General features: G+C 38.5%; 1 protein-coding gene across 1 annotated transcript in view; it reads right to left on the bottom strand.

Moving 5' to 3' along the window:
* BANK1 (B cell scaffold protein with ankyrin repeats 1) overlaps window positions 1–26,138 on the bottom strand; it is a 235,995-nt gene that overhangs the window by 2,285 nt on the left and 207,572 nt on the right. The window contains exons 14-17 of the mRNA XM_027772930.1: window positions 14,539–14,717; window positions 11,074–11,137; window positions 3,308–3,337; window positions 1,716–1,771 (exon numbers count right to left, since the gene is read on the bottom strand). Coding sequence (XP_027628731.1) covers window positions 1,716–1,771; window positions 3,308–3,337; window positions 11,074–11,137; window positions 14,539–14,717 — 329 coding nt within the window. The remainder of the gene's footprint in view (window positions 1–1,715; window positions 1,772–3,307; window positions 3,338–11,073; window positions 11,138–14,538; window positions 14,718–26,138) is intronic.

The raw sequence follows: 26,138 nt of genomic DNA, 5'->3' as shown, positions 1-26,138 counted from the left end.
TGTACCCAAAATCCCAGGAGGAGAATGAATGAGAAGGGATTATGGCATGGTAATCTTTTGTAGGAGGTGGCAAAAACCTATCAAAAGGAAGAAAAAAAGAAAGAGAAATATAGAGAGCTTAAATGGTTATGAAAATTTGGAAAACTGATATTGGTTTATCATGTGAATTTACCAAGGATTCTACTTCTGGATTTTAGCAAGAAACCCAGCTGCCACAGGACCACACAAATGTTCCTACATCACATATGTAGAGAGTTGGAATAACATAATTTTTATGAAGAAAAATCTGTGGTCAGGACAGCATCAGTGTTGTCTTAAATTAGTCTTACTTTTCAATTCCTTTTCTGCTGTTCTTTTTTCATGTTAATTTTTAAGCTTCTCATGAGCAATTTATTTCCAGTTAATGGTATGATGCATATTTATATCAACACTATTTTGGGACTATATTTTTCCTGTAACCTTTTTTTTTCCCCTAAAGAATGATTTTATTTAACTTTACTTATTTATTTATTTTAATTTAACCAGTGAGGGACGGAGAGAGAGAGAGAAGGAAGAAAGCAGCTGCCAGGTACAGGACTTGAACCACAGTCAGCCATGTGGGATTCCAGTGCCCTTCACCACCACACCACCTGCCAGTCCCTCCTGTAACTAACCTTTAAGGACAATGTACATTGTGATTCAAATAAAGTCATGTTTCTATTGCTAAAACAGATACATTCATAATTCCTCAGATTCATTTGGTCTGTACATGTGGAATTCAGCCAAACTGTGACCTTGGTGGCTTTTCCTCTGGTTTCTTATGTGTTTTCTTCCAGAGAGTGCATTTCCCTAACTGCTCCTGGACATCACATACAATTGCTCACCTAATCTATTTGTTCTATTTGGGTAGAATGTTTAGAAGCACAGACAGGTTAGAAGACTTACATGTTTTTCTTCCTGAGATAGTGTGAGAGGAGGATGGGACATGGCAGAGGTTGAGAAATTGGGGATGGAGATATATATATATGATTAAGCCACTATGCAGTATATTTTGGATGGTAAATCACAGTTTGTATGCTGTGATGATGCTCAGAAAATAAATGTAAATTAATTAATTAATATAAAAAATGTTTCAGAAGAAAATTACAGTGCACTTGTAACTAGATTTTAGCTTTGTCCATATTTTTAGTTTAAGGTATTTTGTGAATCAATAAACTGTGGACTAAATAAATAAATAGAAAGAAAACCAATGAAATGCACAAAGTAGTTTTAATAATCAGTGAAAAAATTATGTTAGTTCTGTAACCTTTAAATGTTTGCTAAAAACTAAAATTGTTTTTACTTTTTATTGCAAATGTGTAATGGAAAAGAAAAGGATGGTAGAATATTGTAATTTAAAATGCTAAAAACGTTGAGCATTGATTTATAAAAAATATTTATTTCAAAGCTTAAAAATGTGTTCTATTCTGCAGAAAGATCTGAGTACTGATGTCAAGAATGTGCATTCTAAAGTTAGTGGATAGATATTCTTTCTCTAGTGCAATAGACAGTTTCTCTATTGCTGATGTAACAGATGTCTGTTAGGAGCCAATACTACCTGAAAACAAGCTATTATACTGGTGTAAGTTAAGCAGATCATTTAGAATTTTATTTTAAATAAAAATAAAATAGTAGACACATTAAAAAAAGAGTTCTTTTTTTTGCATTTTATAAAAACTGAAATAAATACAACCTACCTTATTGTTGAAGGGCATGCTGTACAACACACTTTCGTTATGGGAAGTTTCGTTACCTAGAATTACAAACTTTGTTAAATATCTCTGTGATCATTCACATATTTGATGATTTGATGATTTATTATTCAGCATTAAAAATATTATCCAAAGAGTAGAATGGGATGAAGAGAAAAATTTCTGAAGAAATATAAAAGGCAGGGGTCAGCAGATTGCATAATGGTTATGTCACTGGACTCCCACGTACTTGACCATGTTTTGAGTCCTGGATCCGGTGGCTTAAAACTCATGTCAGGTGCATGTATGTGTGTGCTCTCAGAGAATAGAAGAGAGGGGATTGGGGTGTGGCCATACCACCTGGGAGGTGATTTTTCATTTTCTTTCTCTTTGGCAAGCACACATGCCCTATAGCAAAAATTTATCTTTAAAAAGAAAAAGAAATATAAAAGACAGATGAAATGGCTCTCTTAGTACATACGTTCTTAATTTCTCCCCTTAATTTCTCCTTCCCAGGTGGACTGACTTGGGCAGGCTACTGAGGATTCACTTCGCGTTAGAAACTATCTTTCCAACACTTTGAGTAACAACCTCTACTTGATCGCATCTTCTCTTCCGCAGTCTCCAGGATTAGCCAACTACAAAGCACGCTTCACATGCCAACTTGTTCCTAGTTCTCCATTGGCCAATGCTACTGCTCCCCTTGCCTTGATCATGGGCTTCGATTTCCATCACAGCTACACTGCCTAGGCCCGTGGCTTCTCCATTCCTACAGTCAGGCTTTGGTCCAAGCTGTGGACAATTGTTTCTGGGATATTCAGCAGCTTCCCTTTACCCTCCCAGTGCTCAGAACACATTCCTGTTCCATCCCAAGTGACTCTCCAGTGGTACTCAAATTGCATTTGTTCTGTTAGTAACTCCACATATCCAGAATGGCCAGCTACCATTTTCAGAAATCCTTATTAGTCTTTATAGCAATTCCTCATGATAAAATTCTTATCTGTATGTGGGGCCAGTAGGTTAAGGCACTGGATTCCCATGTCACCAATCACAGTTTGAGTCCCAGACAGGTGGCTTGAAAATCATGTGGAGTGTGTGCATGTATATACACTCAAAACCCCAAGAGGAGAATGGAGGAGAAAGGACTGTGGCGTGGCTAATCCCCTCAGAAGGTCATTTTTCACTTTTGCTCTTTCTCTTGTCTATCTGCAGCAAGTACACACACCCTATTCCAAAACATTAAAACAAACAAACAAAAAAATAAATTCTTATCTATTGTAAGCATTACATGACAGGAAACTGAGGCCTACAGAGCTCAAATAACTTGCCAAGGGCACAACTAGTAGGCTGTGAACGGTCAGGGTGATCCGAGTTTGAAGCATGCGCATCTTTTACTATAGTGTGATGCCTCTACCACTGCTGTTCTAGAATCATCTCACACTGATTTTGGATGCCAAGTGGTTTTGCATATAAATATGAAGTGCATGCAAATTTTCACACTGATCTGCCTAATCACCTTAGGTTTATATTAATATTAAAATTGGTTTACTATGTACTTTGTTTAGTCTTAAATTCTTTAGTAAATAACAAGCACTTACCACTGGGATGGTGTACAATGGTGAGTTTATCTAGAAGACAAAAAGAAGACACTCTATTGAGCTTTCTTTAATTCAGTCTAATTCTCTTCTTTTTATTGTTTAACTACTTTTTGTCTTAAGGTAACTATGAAGTCTCACAATCTTATCTAAAAATACTAACCCCAAATTTATCTACCTCTGGATACTAAGTGTTAAATGATGTCTTTTATTGTTTTTGTCATTTTCCCTCCCAACTTGTCTTAAGGTATTATGATTTAGTTCAACAAAACTTGCTATTCTGTCTTGCTATTTCTTCGGGCAAGGCTAACAAGGCTACTCCTTTTTTTTTTCTTTTTTCTGAAATCAACATTACTCAAGGAAAACAGTATGATTCAAACAGTTTTGAATGTTTGTGGTTGTGACTTTTGACAAATCTATATATCTGCATATCCACCAATTAGGAGAGAAAACATTTTATTTACACAGAATATTCTCCATGCCCCTTATATCAATCCTCATCCAAACATTACTCATGGCAGTCCCTGTTCTGATTGCTATCTCTTCAGATTAGTTTTGTCTAGAATTCCAAATAAATGGAATTTCATAATATGTATTCTTTTGTGTCTTTCGCCAAGTATAATACCTGTGAAATTCATTTATATTGTCATGTATGCTAGGAGATATTCCTTTTTTTTTGCTGACTTATGTTCCACAGTATAAACATGCCATAGTATGTTCATAGATAGTGTGTATTGTGAAAAAAAATGCATAGATTGAAATTCTTTTGGCACTAAAATAAAACTCATATTTTCATTATGAATGTTATTCTCATAATCAATAGGTTCATTAGTTTCAGCTTAAATTCCGTTTTGTCTTCTTTCCCAGTCCCATCTTTGTTTACTGAATATGTGAAATATTAACAAAGTTCTAAAAGTCAGAACGATTTGAAGAGGAGTACTCAGAGATGTGGATTTTTTGAAAAATCAGTTTTGGTAACTTTTGTCTTTCAAGTAATTTACTCTTTTTATCTAAGTTGTTAAATGTATTGGTGGGTCAGCAGATGGTGTGGGGAATTAAGAAGGTTGAATCCCACATGACTGACTTCAAGGCTTATATCTCAGAAATGGCAGCTTGAAAAACACACTGGATACATATATGTGTGTGCCCCCAATCCCTTGAGGTGAAGGAATTGCAGCATGCCCATCCCTTTTATGGAACTCGTTCTCACTTTCCATCTCTCTCCTTCTGTTTCTCTCTGTCTCTGGTGAGCACACATGCCCTGTAGCAAAACAAACAAACAAACAAACAACCCCCCCCCCAAAAAAAAAAGTATTGGAAAAAAATTAGTTATATTTTCCTCATATTGTAAAAAATATCTGTAGGCTCTGTTGTGATTGCTCACTTGATTCCTCATATTGATAACTTTCGTTCCCCCTACTCTGGTCATTCTTCCTATGAGTTTATCAATTTTATTTATATTTTTAAATAACTAATTTTTTTTTTTGAGAGGTTTTTTCGCTATAGGGTGCGTGCGCTCGCCAGACAGAGAGAGACATAGAGACAGAAAGCGAGAAATCACCCCCCAGGGGGGATGGTCACGCCGCAATCCCTTCTCCTCCATTCTCCTCTCGGGATCTTGGGCACGTACGCACACGCGCCTGGCGTGAGTTTTAAGCCACCGGGTCCGGGACGCGAACCGCGGTCGACTACGTGGGAGTCCAGCGACATAGCCATTACGCTAACTGCTGGTTCCCACTAATTTTTGGTTTTGAAAAAAAATTTTCTCTTTTGGTTATCTCCTCTTTTACACCAATTTCTGATTTGATTTTAATTATTTCTTTTCTCTTGTCTCTTTTTGGATTTGGTTTGCTTTTCATTTTCTAGTTTCTCAAGGCGGGAACTTACCTCACTGGTTTTATTTAACATTATTGTCTTTTCTAATATTACAACTATAACCATAAGTTTCCTTCTAATTTAATTGTTAACTACATAACTTTTAGCTATATTTCACATATTCTGAATTTTTTTATAATTATAATTCGGGCTGAAAGATTTTCTTGTGATTTATTTGACTCATTCATTATTTTTGGGTTTTTGTATTTAATTTTTAGATATTTCAGGGTTTTCTAGATATCATAATTCTTAATTAATTTTAAATTTGTTTCTGTTGTGATAAGAGAATAAGAGAATTCAAAAGACCAAAATTTTTCAGAGATTATTTTCTGAAGATTCAAACTTTCAAAATTTATTAAACTTTCTTTGATGGTTCAACACATGTTCTAGCTTGCTCAAACATCCATGTACCTTTTTTTTTTTTCATGTACCTTTAATTAACATGTATTCTGAATTTTTTTGATGTCATGTTCTGTAAATGTCAATTGGGTCAGGTTAGTTAATAGTATTGGTTAAGTCCTTCATATCTTTACTGATTTTTGTCTATTCTTTTAGTTATTAAGAAAAAAGTGAAAACATCTCTGAGTATTGTAAGATTTTTGCTTCATGAGTTTTATAAAACTAACAAGGGCATATATAGTATAAAATGCACAAAGATTTGAATTGTATTTTTCTAGTGAACTGCTTTTTAAACATAATATAATATCCTTTTAAAATCTCTTATAATATTCTTTGTCTTGAAGTTTATCTTATGCCAATATAGTTATGTTAGCTTTCTTCCATTTTAGTTTATTTATGTATTTCCTTTGGTGGGGAAAGGGCATCTTAAAAGTGATTTTCCCAGCCCTGCAGCCAACCGGGATCATAGATGTGCCTGTGGTCATACCTGGCATGTTGAGGTTGACTCAGGATGTAGATCCAGAGCTATCCTACATGATTTCCAGCATTGCAGAGCAATGCCTCTCCTTCCTGACCACTGTAGCTAGGTTGACCATGTAGCCTTCTTATGCTTACTGTTGACATTGTGAACCTTTTACTTAACTTTCAAACTATCTAGGTCTTACATTTTAAATGTATGTCTATTATTTATTTACTTATTTATGTTTAAGGTTTTGACCACAAGACATATGGGCTTGCCAAACAGAGATAGAGACAATGAGAGGGAAAGTGAGAAATCATCCCCAGGAGGGATGACCATGCCACAATCCCTTCTCCATTCTTTTCCTGGAATTCTGGGCACACATGCACATGTGCTCCCAAAGCTGCTAGGTCTGGGTCTCAAACTGCAGTTGGACATGTGGGAGTCCAGCACCTTAACCACCATGGCACCCACTGGCCTCTAAAAATGCATGTCTTTAAACAGCATGAAGTTAGGTATTATTATTATTTTTTTATCTACTCTGAAAGTGTCTGTGTTTTAAATACTTAACTTACTTAAGTATTTCACTTACTTATTGTTAACACAACTATTGATATGGCTCAGTTTAACACCACTATCTTACTTTTGATTTTGTTGCTTATCTATTAGTGCTCCTCTTTTGCTATATTCCTGCTTTACTCTTTGTGACTTAGTTTTTTAATACTCTATTTTATTTCCTTTATAGGTTTCCTAGAAATACTTCTTTTATTTATTTAGGTTTTGTTTTAGTGGTTTCTTTATTACTTAAATATGTATCCTTAACATATCAGAGACTATTTTACCTCATGATGTATATCCCTTCATGGTTCATAGCTTACATCTGACACTTCATATTTTCTATTCTATCTTTTTCTTCTTACTTTATAACTGATTATTCTTCACACTTTCTACTTTACCATATAACATTTTTGCATACTTATAATTCCACTTATCTGTACCCTCTTTTTTGTGTGATAGTTTATATATCTTTTTTCTTCTTCATATTATATAACTCCCAACTTGTGTTATTATTTTTATTTTAAACATTTACCTTTGAAATAATTTGCAAGAAAAATGAAAACATAACGTCTTATACTTATCTGTTTTGTGTAACTTTTAGTGTTCTTTCCTCCTAAATGTGGATTTGAGTTTCTATTTGATAATATCTTCAGTGTGTATGACATGCTTTTGCATTTATTGTATTATAATTTTGCTATAAATTATCTAAGTTTTCTTATCTATAACTTTCTTTCAACCAAACTTTTTTTTTTTTTGAGAGGTTTTCGCTATAGGGGCGTGGGCTCGCCAGACTGACAGAGAGAGACATAGAGACAGAAAGCGAGAAATCACTCCCCAGAGGGGATAGTCACACCACAATCCCTTCTCCTCCATTCTCCTCTCAGGATCTTGGGCACACACGCACATGCGCCCAGTGTGAGTTTTAAGCCACCGGGTCCGGGATGTGAACCGTGGTCGACTACGTGGGAGTCCAGTGACATAGCCATTAGTCTAACTGCTGGTTTCCCAACCAAACTTTTAAAGGAGGGATATTTTCTCTGGATATAGAATTCTAAGTGGTCATTATTTTTTTCTTGTAACACTTTAAAGATGTTATTGCATTATCTTTAGCCTTCCACTGTTTCTGATAAGAAATTAGTGAATATTCTTATCCTTCTTCCTCTATGTGAAATGAGTCTTTTTTTCTTGCTGCTTTTAAAAAAATTATAATTTTTAAAATTTTATACATTCCATCACTACGTATCACTATAGCTTGTAAAGTGAATTTACCCAATATGAATACACTTCACACCAGTCCAGTTGAAGATACCATACATGTTATCATCAACAGATAATCTTTCATGTGTGTGTTCTTACTGCTTTTAAGACTTTCTCTTCACCTTGTCTTGAAGTAGTTTGACCATAAGTTGTCTAGATGTTGTTCTTTTAAGAATTAGGCCAACTGAGGGTTTTGTTGTGTGTGTTTTTGTTTTGTTTTATTTTTTTCTTAGCTTTTGGAACTGCATAGAGGTAGTTTTCATTAAGTTTGGCAAGTTTTTGGTCATTATTTATTTAAAAATGTTTTATTCCAAATTCACTTTTTTCTCCCTGTCGGTCTCTATTTATATGTATGCTAGATTGAGTTATATTGTCCTATATTCCCCTAGGACTCTGTACATTTTCAAAGTATTTCTGTCTCCCTGTTCCTTACAGCAGATAAATTTGATTGATTTGTCTTCAAGTTCATTAACTCTTACTTTGCTATATCCAAACTGCTAATAAGCTCATCTGATACATTATAACATTTCCTTTATTGTAATTTTATTTTTTATGATTTCTATTTGCTTCTTTTTTATTGTTTTAATTTTTCTGCTGAGATACCCTTACTCACTCTTTAAAACCATATTCTTAAAAATTAATTTGGTATGTTTATAAGAGCTGCTTTAAAGTCTTCGCTAAGATCCATACCATCTCAGGTTCAGTTTTTGTTGATGGCTTTCTTTTTCTTCACTATAGATTATCTTCTTCTATTTCTTTGTATGTTTTCTTCATTTTTGCAGTTTGAATACTGGAAAATCTAGATAATCTGTTATATATCCTGGAATTTGTAAAAGTCCTCTGATGAGTCTCATTTTAGCAGGCAGTTCAACTACTGACAAGAACTTGTAGAGGCTCAACTTTGTTCTTTGTTTGGTGTTGATCTGTAGAAAGCCCAAGGTGTTCTGAGGTCCTTGATGGAGCTCAGCCTACAAACTCTGTCTCCGGTGTGGATCTTATAAGAGCATGATTTAGGCTTTGTCAGGGCAGGAGTAGACTAGATCCTTTTATTCTGTTTCTTGTGTCTGGAATTATAGTCTCCAATGCCTATTGTCCACATGCTGAAATCAGCTGCTTCATGTTTGTGTCATTTTAATTAGTGTTCTGTACAACGGCAAGGTTTGTTTTGTACTCTTTATCCCATTGTGCCTGAAAGGAGAGCTAATTGATTCTTAATCAAGAGACCAATGATTAAAGGCACTGATTTTGGCTTAAAACAGAAAGTGGATTATAGTTTCTAATCCATGAGTCCTTGGATGTTTCAGTTCCTCAGAGATTCCATTTCCTTATTTGTAAACTGGGACTAATGTATCTTGTAAGGTTATTATAAAAGTGTATAGTAGGTCCTCAGGAAATGTTAACTACTACTACTTAATGAAATCACCTATATAATCTGTAATTTTATAAATTGATAAAATTTTAATCTTTTTCTACATTAGAATGGAGGTCTGGTGAACATAGCTACTTACTTATACCCTTAATTATATTAGAAAGTATATTTATGTTTTAGAAAACATTTCTAAGAGAGATTAAAGGAATTCTTTATAGAAAAGTAAATAATAGCTGAATAAAATGAAGAGAAATGAATTTCAACACGGTGATTTTCAACATGAAGCACTAGCTAAAGCTATATAATATTACTGAAGATAGAAGAAAGAAGCTCAAGGTTTTTAGTGGTTCATTGTTTATAAATATCTGCACGGGGAGTAGAGACTTGGGTAAAGAGTAGTGAGATAGTGAAAATGTAACCTATTTTCAAATTTCTTTTTTTTTTTTTTGTAACGGATCATCTATAATTTCTTTGTGTGACAAGTGCACTGTAATTTTTTTCTGAAATATTTTAAAAAATTAAATAATTTACATTCATTCCCTGAGCATTGTCACAGCATACAAAATGAGATTTCCCATCCAGAATATACTGCATAGTGGCTTAATCATACATGTTGTCATCAATAATTTTCCATTTCTAGTTCATATATATATATGTGTGTGTGTATACATACACACACATTACCCCATTTGTCACCCTCTGCCATTTCCCACCCTCCTCCCACACTATCTCAGGTGTCTACAGTTGTTTTCCATTCCTTTCCCCCCCACATTTTATTGATTCACAAAATTTCTTAACTAATCTAACTACTTTCAATTGCAAGTTCAGCTGGTATATACATATCTGTAAATACATGTCTGACTTTAGGTGTGAAACTCTGAGTAGAATGAATACACTATAAGGTAGCACCTAGCTGATGCTATATAGCTTACTACAGTCATTAAATAGGCATTTTAAAATATATCTTTTAATTTCAAGAAAAGCAATTTTAGCTTTAATAAATCCAAAAATGTTAAGGAAATTTGCTTAAAACTAAAAGCCAGGAAACAGGTTAGGACTCTGTTCAAATAGTAGGTACATGAACCTATTCACAGCTTAAGACAGGACAAAAATCCTTAAAACCAGAAAACAAAGCCTAAAAGAAAATCAGCAATGTTTTAGTCAAAAGTCATAAAATTCTCTCTCACCAGTTCAGTCTCATGTACTTAATCTATGTTCTGTTGTGGTTTGATCTTCCCAATTAAATTCTGGGATATAATATTCAACTCCAGACTTGTCCCTATGAGTAAGTGGGCCATTCTTTGAACTCTTATTTCTGTGTGTCTGTCTTTAATTTTCCTGGTATAAGCACTCTCTTGAGAACTTCTTGGAGATCTGGTCTGGTGTTGGTAAATCCTTTCAGGTTTTGTTCATCTGAGAATATTCTTATCTTTTCTTCCCATATGAAGGATAATCTTGCTGGGTATAGTATTCAGATGAAGGACTGCTATTTTCAAATTTCTAATGTGCTATTTGATCTTTGGAGAGTTACTATTTTAGAGCTTAGTCTGCACTAATGTCAAGTGCTGAAGCCCCCCCCCCACCCCAAACCCACGCACATGCCCCTGCCCCAAGAACTATAACAATTCTTGGAAATTTAAAATGATCCATATGTGGACAATTGTGAGAACTGACTATATTTAGAATACTCTACCTTATTAAAAAAGATATGACCCCTAAGTTTTTGAGTCCCTGTATAATGGAAGTGATAAGGGGTAGATTTGAACTCAGGCCTGCTCAATGCCACAGGCTCTGCACCTTCTACTTTATCACCTATCATTTTATAAATAGACTTTTTTGAATTTTACTTACCATAGACATTCTCTTCTTCTGGCCTTTTCCCAATAATGCAATCTCGTAGCTGTCGTAGTTTTTCCTTAACGAGGAAGCAACCAGGACAAAGAAGGCATGATTTACGAAGTTTTCATTGATCCAGATGAAAACATCAACTACTATAACTAGTACCAACACAGCTTAGTAGCAGTTTCCTACTTAAATGTGCCAACTGCCATTCTTGCATGTATAATCTTATTTAATTCTCACAATTTCATAAAGTGGATGAATATAAATATGCAAACAAAATAGAACTAACCAAGGGTTTAATGAAACAACTAATGACAGCATTTCTAACAAGATACCTAGGTTGTATTACTCTAAATCAAAAAATTTAGGGCCAACCTGTGGCCTGGTAGTTAAGGCCTCTGGATTCCACATGTTTAACAACATAGTTTGAGTCCAAAAGCCAGCAGCTTGAGAGACACGCCAGACACATGTAAGTGCAAGCTCACATCCTAAAGGAGGGAGAGATGGGGGGAGGGGTTGTGACATCACCCTGCCACATGTTTTCTTGCTCTCTCTTTCTCTCTCTCTCTCTCCGGCAAGTGGATGCGCCTTCTGGGAAAAAATTAAAATAAAACAAAACAAGACAAAACAAAACTGTCCTTATTTAAGGGTTTGAGGATGAAGTACAATTGACTGACTTCAAGCAAACCTGTGTAACCTAGCACTGCTAGAAAAGGAATTTTGAGGCTTGCACTTGAGCACATTCCCCTCCGTTTCTGGGTGAAGGGGATGATTACTAGTGATGGCACTGGCATGGTGTGAGAAGCAGTGCTGTCATTCTGGCCTTGAATGATGAGCACCTGCAGAACTCTTCAGTCCGCATTGTTTGGCATCTGTTTGGCAGAAAACTGCTTTGCTTTATGCTGCAAAGCCTGGGCCCTGTCCAGTCAGCAGCCCACAACCGGACCTGCCCTTAGAGCCAGGTGGTTTCCGACATGTGCGATCTCGGACATCCTGGGAAAGTCTCCTTGGCCATCTCTCACCTAAATGCCACATTGCCGCAATTTTACCACTGTGATTCAATTATCTATTGTCCAGAAATTATCTTCCTAATCATTGTCTTTTAAATAAAAATCATATTTTGGGAAAGGCAGCATATTAAAATGTTATTACTTATTTATACTTTGGCCTAAAGTAGTTTATTAAATGCATTTAATCCAACAGGTACCTGAGAACTGTGTTCTGAGACAGTAAGGCTTTTTGTGATGGAAAGAAAATGACTGTTGGAATGTTCTGGAAGTGGGAAGGTCTGGGATATGATAGAATAAGGCCCTGACACCCCACTGAAGAATGCCAAGGGGCATAGGTGGTATGTTCTCTTTTCCTTCTTATCTCAGAACCAACTCCTCCAGTCATCTCTCAGGATTAAATTACTGGGTTGCCAGGAAAATCATGATGCATTTTTGCATAGAAAAACATGAAAAGTATGTCATGACATTCCCGACAACCTAATAGTTTACAGAAGAGAAAATTATCCAAAGTTAACATGTAGTTAAGATTCCTGGCATTTCTTTTTAAGCCCTGATTGACCTACCTATATATCTATATCTATATTTGTATATCAGTTATATTTACTTATGATTCTATTTTTCCCTCAAAGATTAAGGAGAAAGAAAATAAAAATTTATTTCATTTAAGATTGTTGCTTGATGTAATTTCAATATTTTTCTTGTTCTCTTTAAACTTAGTCTACAAAATATTCTTCAGAAAGCTGAGTACATGTTAGTGGAAAGGTGATTCATACTAATTCAGCCATTAGATTAAAATCCTTCACTATACTAAGGACAGCTATTATAAGCTGATTAGGTTCTAGCTTAGATTCACTGAGTCCCAGGACTGAGTTCAGCAATGCCCAGTAAATGCAAAACCGGAATTTCCAATCTGTTGATTGTCTGCAAAATCCTTCTCAGTGGCCAGTTAAAGACTCGTCCAGGAGCTTCTCCTTGAGGGAGTATTTCAGAGCTATGGGGTCAGAATTACCTGCTGATCGATTTCCAGGCCACTCTGTCCCATCTGCCAGTGTTTAAATTTCTCCAGGGCTTCATCCACAGACATTTTCCCATTCTTGACTTTTTCCTGCAGGAGGATGAGTTCTTCTTGCCCGGCAGCCAGGCAGCCCCTCAGCGTGGAAAAGGCCGGACTCTCGATCCGAGCTCTGTCTACAATGTGAATGGGGGAGGGGTTATAACAAGAAGCCAACACGTGAGAAACTAGGGAAGAGAGGGCCCTGAAAAGTTGGCCATGGGAAATCCTGGTTCTTACTATCCACGAGCACCGATGGAATAAGCCAGTACCGAGATTTTTGTGAGTTTCTTTCTAGAGATGGTGGTGCCTGGTACCCGGTGTTAGGTAAAAAGAACGTCTCATCACTGCCAACATGAAAGGACAAGGAGAGAAAGAACAGTGGCAAAGGCTCTCTTGCCCTAGTTGTGGGCAGGGCCAAAATCATATTTTTTTTTTGGAGGATCAGAAGAGACCACGTGCAGAGTAAGTGGAATAAATGCTAACGTTATTATTAATCACGAATATACGTAGAATAAACAACCTCTTTAACTCTGGAAAAAGAAATCTCAGCCAATCTCCAAATGTTGCAAGAGGCTTAGGATCACTTGAAGACGCATTCCTGAAAGATCTAAAGTACGTAATGGCTCATTGTGTAGTGACAGGCTTCCTTTTCAAAAGAGGTTGTTTGGGGTATGTCACGCCTTTGGTCAACACATGCAAATATTAGAGGGTTCTCAACCACTGTGGTGCCAGCAGGGGGCACCATGGTGTGGAGGCTGAGGCCACACGGGAGCCCCAGGCTTGGTTGTGGCCTAATTAAATTACTGGGTTGCCAGGAAAATCATGATGCATTTTTGCATAGAAAAACATGAAAAGTATGTCATGACATTCCCGACAACCTAATAGTTTACAGAAGAGAAAATTATCCAAAGTTAACATGTAGTTAAGATTCCTGGCATTTCTTTTTAAGCCCTGATTGACCTACCTATATATCTATATCTATATTTGTATATCAGTTATATTTACTTATGATTCTATTTTTCCCTCAAAGATTAAGGAGAAAGAAAATAAAAATTTATTTCATTTAAGATTGTTGCTTGATGTAATTTCAATATTTTTCTTGTTCTCTTTAAACTTAGTCTACAAAATATTCTTCAGAAAGCTGAGTACATGTTAGTGGAAAGGTGATTCATACTAATTCAGCCATTAGATTAAAATCCTTCACTATACTAAGGACAGCTATTATAAGCTGATTAGGTTCTAGCTTAGATTCACTGAGTCCCAGGACTGAGTTCAGCAATGCCCAGTAAATGCAAAACCGGAATTTCCAATCTGTTGATTGTCTGCAAAATCCTTCTCAGTGGCCAGTTAAAGACTCGTCCAGGAGCTTCTCCTTGAGGGAGTATTTCAGAGCTATGGGGTCAGAATTACCTGCTGATCGATTTCCAGGCCACTCTGTCCCATCTGCCAGTGTTTAAATTTCTCCAGGGCTTCATCCACAGACATTTTCCCATTCTTGACTTTTTCCTGCAGGAGGATGAGTTCTTCTTGCCCGGCAGCCAGGCAGCCCCTCAGCGTGGAAAAGGCCGGACTCTCGATCCGAGCTCTGTCTACAATGTGAATGGGGGAGGGGTTATAACAAGAAGCCAACACGTGAGAAACTAGGGAAGAGAGGGCCCTGAAAAGTTGGCCATGGGAAATCCTGGTTCTTACTATCCACGAGCACCGATGGAATAAGCCAGTACCGAGATTTTTGTGAGTTTCTTTCTAGAGATGGTGGTGCCTGGTACCCGGTGTTAGGTAAAAAGAACGTCTCATCACTGCCAACATGAAAGGACAAGGAGAGAAAGAACAGTGGCAAAGGCTCTCTTGCCCTAGTTGTGGGCAGGGCCAAAATCATATTTTTTTTTTGGAGGATCAGAAGAGACCACGTGCAGAGTAAGTGGAATAAATGCTAACGTTATTATTAATCACGAATATACGTAGAATAAACAACCTCTTTAACTCTGGAAAAAGAAATCTCAGCCAATCTCCAAATGTTGCAAGAGGCTTAGGATCACTTGAAGACGCATTCCTGAAAGATCTAAAGTACGTAATGGCTCATTGTGTAGTGACAGGCTTCCTTTTCAAAAGAGGTTGTTTGGGGTATGTCACGCCTTTGGTCAACACATGCAAATATTAGAGGGTTCTCAACCACTGTGGTGCCAGCAGGGGGCACCATGGTGTGGAGGCTGAGGCCACACGGGAGCCCCAGGCTTGGTTGTGGCCTAACCTGAACAGGCTGGGCATGGTGGTGTGGGTCTGTGGTCCTGGTTAGTTGGGAGCCTGGGGCAGGAGGATCTCAAATGATGTAACCCAGTCAAAATACCTCTTTCTCTCTCTTTCAAAAAAATAAGAAAAAGAAGAAGAATATTAGAAGAATATCTGTTTCTCCTTTCTAACAAGTGGCTGACATATCAAGACACTGGCCCCAGGGCACAGTGGCAGCAACCTGGACCAATTTTGTTTTGTGTCCCTCGTGCTGTTGGGAGATACAAATGCCCTGCATGCCTTTAGGGACAGCAAGTGGTCTCCAGGTTACCGCAGTCCCTGCCACTCCTACAGGTGCTGGCGACACTTGCTGAGCTCCTCGCTGGCTGCAGAAGGCGGGAGTTTGTACCTGCTCATTTGTATACTCGCAAGTCCCAACGCCCAGGGTGCATCCCAGCAGGGCAGGCTAATGGCAGCAGCACGTGTTAATGCACCGTCACGTCTCAACATGCCCTCAGAGCCCGGAAGCAGGAAACACCTAGTTCTGCCCGACCACACTAACAGCTGTCCCTGGGGAAGGGTGCTCATTACAGGGAGACCGTCTTCAACAAAGGAAGAGCTCAACTAGTGGGTCTGTATGTAGACCATGGTGCCATATTGACAAGGCTTTGCAAAATGAGGGGCGTTTACATCCTGTAGTGATAGGATTTGTTGCAAGAACCAGGATTGATTTTTCTGGAAATGAAAAGTTTCAAATATTTGATAGTAGCTTTTAAGTATCTAAAGGGGACTTGAACCTCAGAGTGATCCTGAAGTGGCTGCTCATGCCCCTCTCTGTGGTGAGGATTTGGTCAATGGATCTTGGAACAGGAACAGGGAGAGGGTTCCTTTCCAGAAAGAGTCCTGGGCACTGAAACTGTTCCCTGGGCGATCTTTCGGATTCCCACGGGGCATTGTTGCCTTTTCCTTTAGAAGTCGATTCCCCCAGAGCTAACAAGATGTCAACAGATTCTGAACTATTAATATAAACCCTCCTGGAGGGCTGACGGAGCCTGAAGAAAGTCCCAGAGGAACAGAAGCACAAGTCAGCCGGAGGGCTAACAGGGCCTATAGCAAAATGCACGGGTAACAGTTGAGATCTTGCTTTTCATGCATTTGCTGTTCACAGGCCTCCCCACCCAAACGCAATTTGTGCAGTGCAGTTGGTGGTTGGATGGCTGGTGCCAACCCGCCAGGTGTGCAGGCTCAGTGCCATCATGTAACGCCTATGCACCTAACTCAGGTGTGCAGGCTCAGGGCCGTCATGTAACGCCTATGCATATAACTCAGGTGTGCAGGCTCAGTGCCATCACGTAACGCCTACGCGCCTAACTCAGGTGTGCAGGCTCAGTGCCGTCATGTAACGCCTATGCATGTAACTCAGGTGTGCAGGCTCAGTGCCGTCACGTAACGCCTATGCGTGTAACTCAGGTGTGCAGGCTCAGTTCCGTCACGTAACGCCTATGCATGTAACTCAGTGTGCAGGCTCAGTGCCGTCACGTAACACCTATGCATGTAACTCAGTGTGCAGGCTCAGTGCTGTCACGTAACACCTATGCATGTAACTCAGTGTGCAGGCTCAACACCGTCATGTAACACCTACACATGTAATTTGATGTGCAGACTCAACACTGTCATGTAACACCTACGCGCGTAACTCAGTGTTCAGGTTCAGTGCCGTCACGTAACTCCTATGTGCGTCACTCCCTCCCCACTTCCGCTGTCCCTGTGCCTAAGTGTGAGTCCATTTTTATCTCAAGCAACCCAGACAGCTGGATTTTCTGCTTCTTGTAGAAATTTTTTTTTTTCCTTGAGTTATCTCAAGGAAAGTCTTCCCAGAAATCCCTACCTGGTTCAGTTTTGCTGTAGACACTGAACACAGCCAATTAGTCCAAGTAAAAAAAAAAAAAAAAAAAAGCCAAATCCTTTTTCTTACAATCATCTCCATATTTCAAACTGTAACTCTTACAATATGCCTAGGACTTCTGCAGAGAGGTGCTGTTTAGCCTGATTGTGGCAGGAGAGCACAAGAACAGAAGTTAGGGCAGTCTGGTCTTAGCCATCCAGTTCTGAAAACGAGTTGTTAACAACGAGATCAATTTTGCATACGTCTGCTTTTACTTATATTTCTCCCCATACCAAAGAGATTAGAGTATTTGTCTTAATACCTTATGATCAGGCAGGACAAGCTGCAAAGAAAAATGACTCGGGCATTCAACTACCTTTTACCTAGGGGCAGAACTCGAACTAAAACATGCAGCTTGTGATTTCCGGAAGGGCTTGCAAGGTTGCATCTACGCTTTAGATTATTCTGCGGTGGGGGAGGGGTGGCGCTGGGAAGTTTTCCTTCCTCTCCGATTTTACATTTGTTTTTAGCTTTACTTTCAGAAGAGTTTAAGTTTAACATAATTTTCATTGGGAAACATTTGTCAGACTGCTAATTGTACATATTGTAGACTCTTGATCCCTTCATGTAAAACTTCGAGAAGAACTATGGTTTCTAAAGATTTAGTTCCTTTGGGATCGATTTCTTTTTAAGAAATAATTATTTTAAATTTAAATTTAATTTATTATTATTTATTTTGCTATAGGGCCTGTGCACTCATGAGAAAGACAGAGAAAGAAAGTGAGAAAGGAAGCTGCCAGGTCCAGGACTAGAACCATTTCAGCCATGTAGGAGTCCAGTGCCTTAACCACCATGCCACCTGCTGGCCCACCAACATTAACTTTTAAGTATAAAAGCTGTATACACAGGGTCAGCAGGTGATGAGGTGATTAAGGCTATGGATCCCACATGGGCAACTGTGGTTCGAGGCCCAGACCCGGTGGCTTGGATATCACTTTGGGAGTGTGTGTATGTGTGCCCAAAATCCCTAGAGAAGAATGAAGAGAGGATTATGGCTTGGCCATCCACTGTGGGGACTGATTTTTTACTTCCTCTCTTTGTCACTCTCTCTCTCTCCCTGGTGAATGTGTGTACACTGTGGCAAAAAGCCAAAAAAGAAAATTTGTGTACACAATAAAGGATGGAAGGGAAATTTTAAAGATAAGTTGTTTTATTGCTATATCAGGAGTCATTTTCTTCTGATCGCCCCCTTTCTGTAATGTTAATATATTGTTTTATGATAAAAATAGTCTCCCATCTTACTAACAGGCTTTCTCATAGAAACCATACCATTCCGATCTGTGCAAGACAGACCATCCTGTACTAACAGTGCCGTGTCGTGCCACGCCATACTCCAAATTTTATGGAAGTTGGAAAGGACTTCTCAGTAAAGAACTACAACTGGGATTTAGATCTGAAGTTACTCTTCACTGCTTAGCGTGGAGATTGGTAGCTAAATAAGGTTAGCTTCACAGGGTCAAGTCAGAAGGTGCTTAACCTATTGACTTATTTGTAAATCCCAAGTAAGGCTTCCATATAACCTAACTTTAGGGCTCGCATGTTCTTTGCTGTTTCATTTTATTTGTTGTTTTTAGAATACAAAATGTTTGTCCTCACTACTTAGCAAATAGAGAACTAAAAACAAAATGAGTATCACTCACGATCCTCAGAAATTTACATCTTGGCATTTCTCCTTTTTTTGTGTCTATTTATTTCACCTTTTTTTTTTCTTTCTGGAGTCCTGTTTTAAATAACCAGTTCCCTTTAAAAAGGAAAACGGGAACCAGCAGTTAGCGTAACGGCTATGTCGCTGGACTACCACGTAGTCGACCGCAGTTCGTGTCCCGGACCCGGTGGCTTAAAACTCACGCCGGGCGCGTGTGCGTGCGTGACCAAGATCCCGAGAGCAGAATGGAGGAGAAGGGATTGTGGCGTGACCATCCCCCCTGGGGGGGGATTTCTCGCTTTCTGTCTCTATGTCTCTCTCTGTCTGGCGAACGCACGTGCCCAATAGCGAAAATCTCTCCAAAAAAACAAAACAAAACAAAAAAACAAAAAAAAAAAAGGAAAACAGGATGTGCCTTACCAGATAGCTCTGAGCATGGAAAGTCATTGTCATGGCAGCACGGGGCCCGGTGCCCGCTGGCTTCCATGGCAGATCCTCCGGTGTCAGGCTGTTATAACTGTATGTATTTATTGCCGCGGCTGCTGCTCCTGTCTTATATATAATCTTGTTTTGTAAAATTTATTTTCTTTTTGCCTTTAATTTTTTTAAATTTTGCTTGGGCCAGTTGGGGGTATGGTGAGTGAGGAGGCTAAACCCCACATGGCTGACCGCACAGTTCAAGCCCTGGGGTTGGCAGCTTGAAAAATGTGCTGGGCACATATGCACGTGTGCCAAAAATTTGAGAAGAAAATGGAGGAGAAGGGATGGCAGTGTGGCCATCTCCCCCGCAGGGCGCTTTGTCACTTTTTCTTTCTTTCTCACTTTAGTGAGTGCACACACCCAGTAGCAAATTTAAAAAAGAAATTGCTTATTTAGTTCTTGAGAGAGAGAAAGAGAAAGCGGTGCTCCAGCATTGTCCCACTGCTCTACCTCCCCACACCGGCCGGCTGGGACGGTGGGCATGTGGGCATGCCTGGCCCGCACCCTCTGCTGGGTGCTCAGTCATTCCTTCATTCTCACAGTTAAAACGATTTCCTGGGTACTTTCAACATGATGACTTTCCTTTATCCTGGATCACATTTTATCCTCCCACCCCCAGTTCTTTAAAGCTTTGTTTAATTAGGTTACTTTATTTTATTGCATTTTTTAAATTGCAATTTCTTGTTTTTATTTCATCATTGTGCATCTCTGTGGGCCAACAATATGGTTGTTAAAGCCACAGACAGTGTGTAATAATCAAGCCATGGCTATAAGCATATTCATCATCATCAACATTTAACATTACATTACTTTGTGCACATATAATTTGTTCTTTTCTTCCTTTTTTGTCTGTGTTGAATTACCAAAGACATTTTTTTACTCTGCTGTGAAACAGTGTTCTATAAACTATTCTACTTGTGTACATGCATTCTTTTTTTTTTAGAGGTTTTTGCTATAGGGTGCGTGCACTCACCAGAAAGACAGAGAGAGACAGAAAGCGAGAAATCACCCCCCAGGGGGTATGGCCACGCCACAATCCCTTGTCCTCTATTCTCCTCTCAGGATCTTGGGCACGCATGCACATGTGCCTGACGTGAGTTTAAGCCACTGGGTCCAGGACTTGAACCATGGTCGACTACATAGGAGTCCAGAGATATAGCCATTATGCCAACTGCTGGTCCCTGCACATGCATTCTTATTCTGTTAATCATTTTCTCCTGAACCCCCGCTCTCCTACATTCAACTTCTAGTGTCTATAATTAGTATCTCAACTTTCATGCTATTGAGTTCTTCATCTTATGCTAAAGAGTGAGGACCCTTGGTATTTGTTAAAAAGGGGGTATGCCCTTGGTATTTGTTAAAAAGGGGGTATAGTTTGGCTTCTTTTGCTTAGTATTATATTGTGCATTTCACATTAAACAACAGATCATTGTTCTTTATGACTGCATAGTATTCCATTTATCTCTGTGCCATGTTTTCTTTATCCATTCATAAGTTGATGGGCACTTAGGTTGATTGCGTGTCTTAGCTATTGTGAATAATGATGGAACAAACAAGGATGTGCAAATGTCTCCCTGACAGCATGATTTCCTGTCTGGGGTACACTCCAAAATGGGATTATAGGGTAATTCTAATTTTGAGGAACTTCCATACCATTGTCTATAGTGACTGTACTAGTTTGCATTTCTAGTGCATGAGGGTTCTTCCTTCTCTTCAACCTTGCTAGCACATGTTAGTCCTAGTTTTATTTACTTATTTATTTTTTATTAAAGCACCTATTATGCATGAGTTGGGTCTCTGTTTCCCGTAACCCATCCCTCCATCATTGAGCTTCATTTGAGGGTCCCATGAGCAGAGAAAAAGGAACTCCTCTTTACTTTCTACTGGAAGGACTACTTTTTGCATATGGAAACACCAGAGCTGAGGAGCAGAACACTCTATGACTGAAACTAATTGAATAAGGATATAGAAATACAGCATATTGTTGTAATTACCAGATATAGTGTGTGAAAGAGGAGGGTCTGAGGAAGGACATTTGGAGGAGTGACAGGGAGGAAAAGCATTAATGGTACAAAGAGGTGTGGTATTATCTGTTGAAGATATTTTGTAGTTTTATCAACTGTGTTAGGGAGAAATGTTCACCTGTTGAAATATCCATTTTGTAAGACAAATAATAATGTGATTGAATGTATGGAAGAAAATGAAATGAAAAAAAAAACATAAAAAAATGTAGCACTGGTATGACCGAGAGCTCGCTGGTGTCTGCATGTAGGGGAGGGCTCAAATACTTCCCTACCTTCTTTTATGAGTGAAGGACTGCTTTGTTTCATAGACATCAGGTAGACTAGTGATTTTTATCTACGTATTCTGTCTCAATCACCTTTTTCGACCTTAGAATTAATTGGAATCAGTCCCAGATTCTAGCATTAGCTTGTTTTCCAAACTTTGTTCTTGCCATCATTAAGAATTTCATCTTTTTATGCTTTGCTTTTCTTTCTCTTGCCACGAACACATCATCCTTTTAGGCAGGAGCTCAGCTATTACACCAATTTTTCCAGGTATGACTTCAACAACAACAAAAACTTTGGTGAGCAATATGACAAATGAAAATGTAAGTTAGACTGGAAATGGGAACGAGGCCATTATTCTCTTATGGAGTACAAATGACCACATTCTGACAATTTTCCCTCTTTTCTGTTTAATATGTCCAGTACTGGCAAATACAGCCTGCTGAAAATGCCTCGGAGATCAGCATTCTCTTTTCTCCACATAAGGGTAATGCCTTCCAGTTTCCCCAGGTCTCCTACTTATAGACAACTTTATTATTTAACATTCATCACACTGTTATAGCTTTGGACACTTTGAGAACACATAAAATATATGTTCTCTGACTATATCTTTCTCATGAGCACACACGCCCTCGAAAAGAATAGCCAATAATGATTCCGTGGTTTGCAATGTGAAGAATTGCTATGTAGGGACTGTATGGTACCAGAGGTTACAAACTCATAAGACTACTGGGGCCAGGCAGATGAAATTACTGGGAAAAAAATTTTAAATGTCTTTTAAAAAAATACATTCAAATAGTCTTCATTATCGCAAATAAATGTTCGTTCTTTTTTTCTTGACAACATGACTCTCTTGAGATGTGTCTTTAACTGTCCCACTTTTGATAGAATAATGACTGTAGAGAAATAAAAAGCATGATGGCAATTGATAAAAGCAAGAGTCATTTGTAGCAACCGATACATTTACGTAATAGGCAGTGGTTGGAAAGTGGAATTTTTATGTGAAACATGATCTGAAATGCTTGAAAAAATCCAAATTATATTGTGCAGATTACTTTTTGAAATATAACAAATTTAGGAGCTAATCTTGACCACAGTGTGACCTCTGAAAGAGAATTCTTTTGGTGAGATTTTGTTTTATGTATGTTGGTTTTGAGGCTGTTGCTAATTACTTTTCTTATCTGCTCTGTGTTTAATCAATGTCAAAGGTAGGGCTGAGACAACAAAATTTTTAAAATTCTACAAACAGCTCTTAGGCTCTCCTGAAGCTGGGACTGACTGGTACAGGTAGTTGGTTAGGGTGGATGTGTTCCTTCTTCCTACTTAAATGGTTTTTCCTTGAAGAATGATAGCAACAACCCATCCCTGGTGACATTCACTATTGAACGACGTGTCTGAGGAGACTGGCAGATGTGACCCATGACCATAGGCAGAGAATTTGTTAATACTTGAGTTTGGAGACAGTAAGTGACCTGGTGGTTGAGGTGCTGGATTCCCACATGGTCAACAGTGGTTCCAGTCTGGACCTGGTGGCTGACTTTCTCACTCCCTCCCCACCCTTCTGGTGAGTGTATGTGCCCTATACCAAATGTAAAATAAAAATGATAAGAATTTAAATAAAATAAGTAATTAAAAAAAGAACGCTTGAGTTCCCAAGTACCAGAGCACCATAGAATTGTTGAAGACAAGTCAAGTCAATGTACACTTCAAAATATTAGCGACAGGCAAGGACTTTGAGTGTACCTGACATAAAGTAATGACATGTTTGAGGTGACAATTCTATTACCCTGATTAGATAATTACACAATGTATACACATTTGAAAACCCACAATGTTCCCCATAAACAGGGACATCTATTATTTATAAATTAGCATTTAAAAAAACCAAAAGAATGCTGGAGCCTCATGAATTGATACCTGCCAAATTTGAGGTAAGACTAGGACTGTAAAAGGGATGTTCTCGATGTGGATAGAAAGGGCCCCTCTGCACAGCTAGGAAGAAGCTGGAACAGTCTGTGAAACATGGGAACTCCTGACCCTAAACTGTCAGGTGATTTTGAGAGGTGGGGACATTACCCTGATCTTTCTAGGTCCTTGAAGGCGCTCTGACAGTCTTCCAGCACACCTTGCCTGGATCACGCTCACTTAGTCATCTTCTAATTACTAATTATGATTTATAGAAACTTTATGATTTGAGAGGAGCCAAATGAATGTGAATATTCTAGGCACTGGGAAGAAATCTTCTCCTGTTAAAAGTTTAATAGATTAGAATTGGGGGTTAGAGAGCAGTCCTTGGTAAGCTAGGTTAGCATAGTTCAGACTTGAAGACCCCGATCTGCTCCAGAAGCACTGGGTAAGTCAGTGGCCTGGCTTGTGCCAGTCAAGAGTAAGTCTGTGACTCGCCCCTGAGACTCGGTTTTGGGAAGCAGGATGGAGGCACAGTAGCAGTGTATTCTATAGCTGGCCGCACTCTTGGGAATTTTAAAATTTCAAACCAACTTGGAAAAAGTGTTTTTTTTTTTCGTTTTTTTTTTTTTTTTTGTAGAGTTTTTTTCCTATAGGGTGTATGCGCTCGCTACAAAGACAGAGAGAGATAGAGAGATAGAGAGACAGAAAGCGAGAAATCATCCCCCCAGGGGGGATGGTCACGCCGCAATCCCTTCTCCTCCATTCTCCTCTCGGGATCTTGGGAACACACACACACGTGCCCGGCCTAAGTTTTAGCACTGGGTCCAGGACTTGAACCGTGGTTGACTACATGGGAGTCCAGAGACATAGCCATTATGCTAACTGCTGGTCCCCGGGAAAAGTGGTTTTAAAACTACATTTTGATGGAAAATTTATCTATGATCCAAAGTTCCCAGCATTTTTTCCTTACATTTTTTTAAGATGTGAAAATTGAGTTAAAGAAATCTGTTGAGTTTCCATAGAAATGATGCCAATTAATTTTTTTTTTTTTTTCTGTTCCTCAGGAACATTCCTTGATTTAGCAATAATGTAACTTCCTGGCAATCTCCTGGAAGTCTTGAGTTTAGGGCATCTGAAATGCTTATTCTTTCGCTGGGAACATAGTTGGTCCCCATAATCCCTTTTCCTTCTGCATAGAGTGGAAGAATTAAATAATTTCTTTAACTTTCTTTAGAGAACTTGTCTAGTCCCATTAGAAAATCCTGACTGACAAACCATTTCACGAAAGGCCTTTTTTTTTTTTTTTACCAAATAAAAAGATTATTGGTGAAGCATATACTGCTTTTCTTGCTGTAGCATGAATACCAGGATGTTCAGAGTACTTGTCTCCTAATTCAGTAAGAAATAGCTTGGATTTACTCCATGGATATGCATATCTGAGAAGGTTTAGGAGGAAATGGTTGAATGGAGTAAGCTCTTCTAGGTACGTAGGTACCTAATTCTTTCATGTAAAAATCTTCCCATTTATTCCTAATTATATGTTTTTCTCAGTTAGATGCTGACTTCCCTGAAGATTGTAGTCATCAGGGATGGTTTTTAGAAGTCATTTAGTAAGGTTTGCTCTTCGCCTGGTCCTTGCAAACAGAATAAATTGCCGATGTCTTAGATGAGGGGAATCTAGAGAAACTGCCTTAAGGTGACATAAAAAATGCCATCTTTAAGTTGGATTTAAGTTTCTAGAAAGAAGAACATTTCAGATAAAATAGAATAAGATGTTTCAGTATTCTGGTCTCTGAAGAGTTAAAAAGCCTAGTGAAGCTAGGCTTTTTTTTACCTTGATGAAGCAAATTAGAAACAAGATCTAGGTAGGTATCTGCAATAAAATATTGCATAGCTAGGTCCTGCTTCTCTTCACCATTCTCTCTCCACCTTTTCTTCTGGGTACAGTTGGCTAGTGTTTTGCTATACAGAAGGCAGAATAATAACTTGAGTCTTTTAGGCTTAATGGACACATTCTCCCATTGATGAGATCAAGTATTCCAAGGATCTCTTCATAACACTTGACACCATCTTCCTTCATCTCCTGTGACCTATTTCATATTTCTCCCTTATTTTTCAAAGAATTAAATTGAAACATGATAATTAAATAACTTAAAAATGTGCCAGGGAAATTTTTTCTCAAAGAGTTCAAAGTATCTTTTCCCCTACTTCTTTCCAAAGCTTCTGATGCATGTGAGAGGTCCAGAGAAAAATAGTCTTCTCTACTTTAATTCTTTAGTAACTGTCCTGATCCTAATTATGCGATGATCTCGCATGGAGTTTTACACTTATTTCTTGAGATAATTGCAGTCACAGTGGGGGATAATAGCAGGTGCTGTGGTGGTTAAGGCACTGGGCCCCCACATGACTGAACCCGGTTCAAGTCCTGGCTGGACCCAGCAGCTTAAAAATTGTGCCAGGTGTGTGTGTGTCTGTGTGCCCTAAATCCCAGAAGGGGAATGGAGAGGAAGGGATT

Source organism: Tupaia chinensis, unplaced genomic scaffold (assembly GCF_000334495.1).
Source record: "Tupaia chinensis unplaced genomic scaffold, TupChi_1.0 Scaffold000315_1, whole genome shotgun sequence".
Lineage (NCBI taxonomy): Eukaryota > Metazoa > Chordata > Mammalia > Scandentia > Tupaiidae > Tupaia > Tupaia belangeri.
Note: the sequence above shows the minus strand (reverse complement) of the source record. Positions and strands in the feature narration are given on the sequence as shown.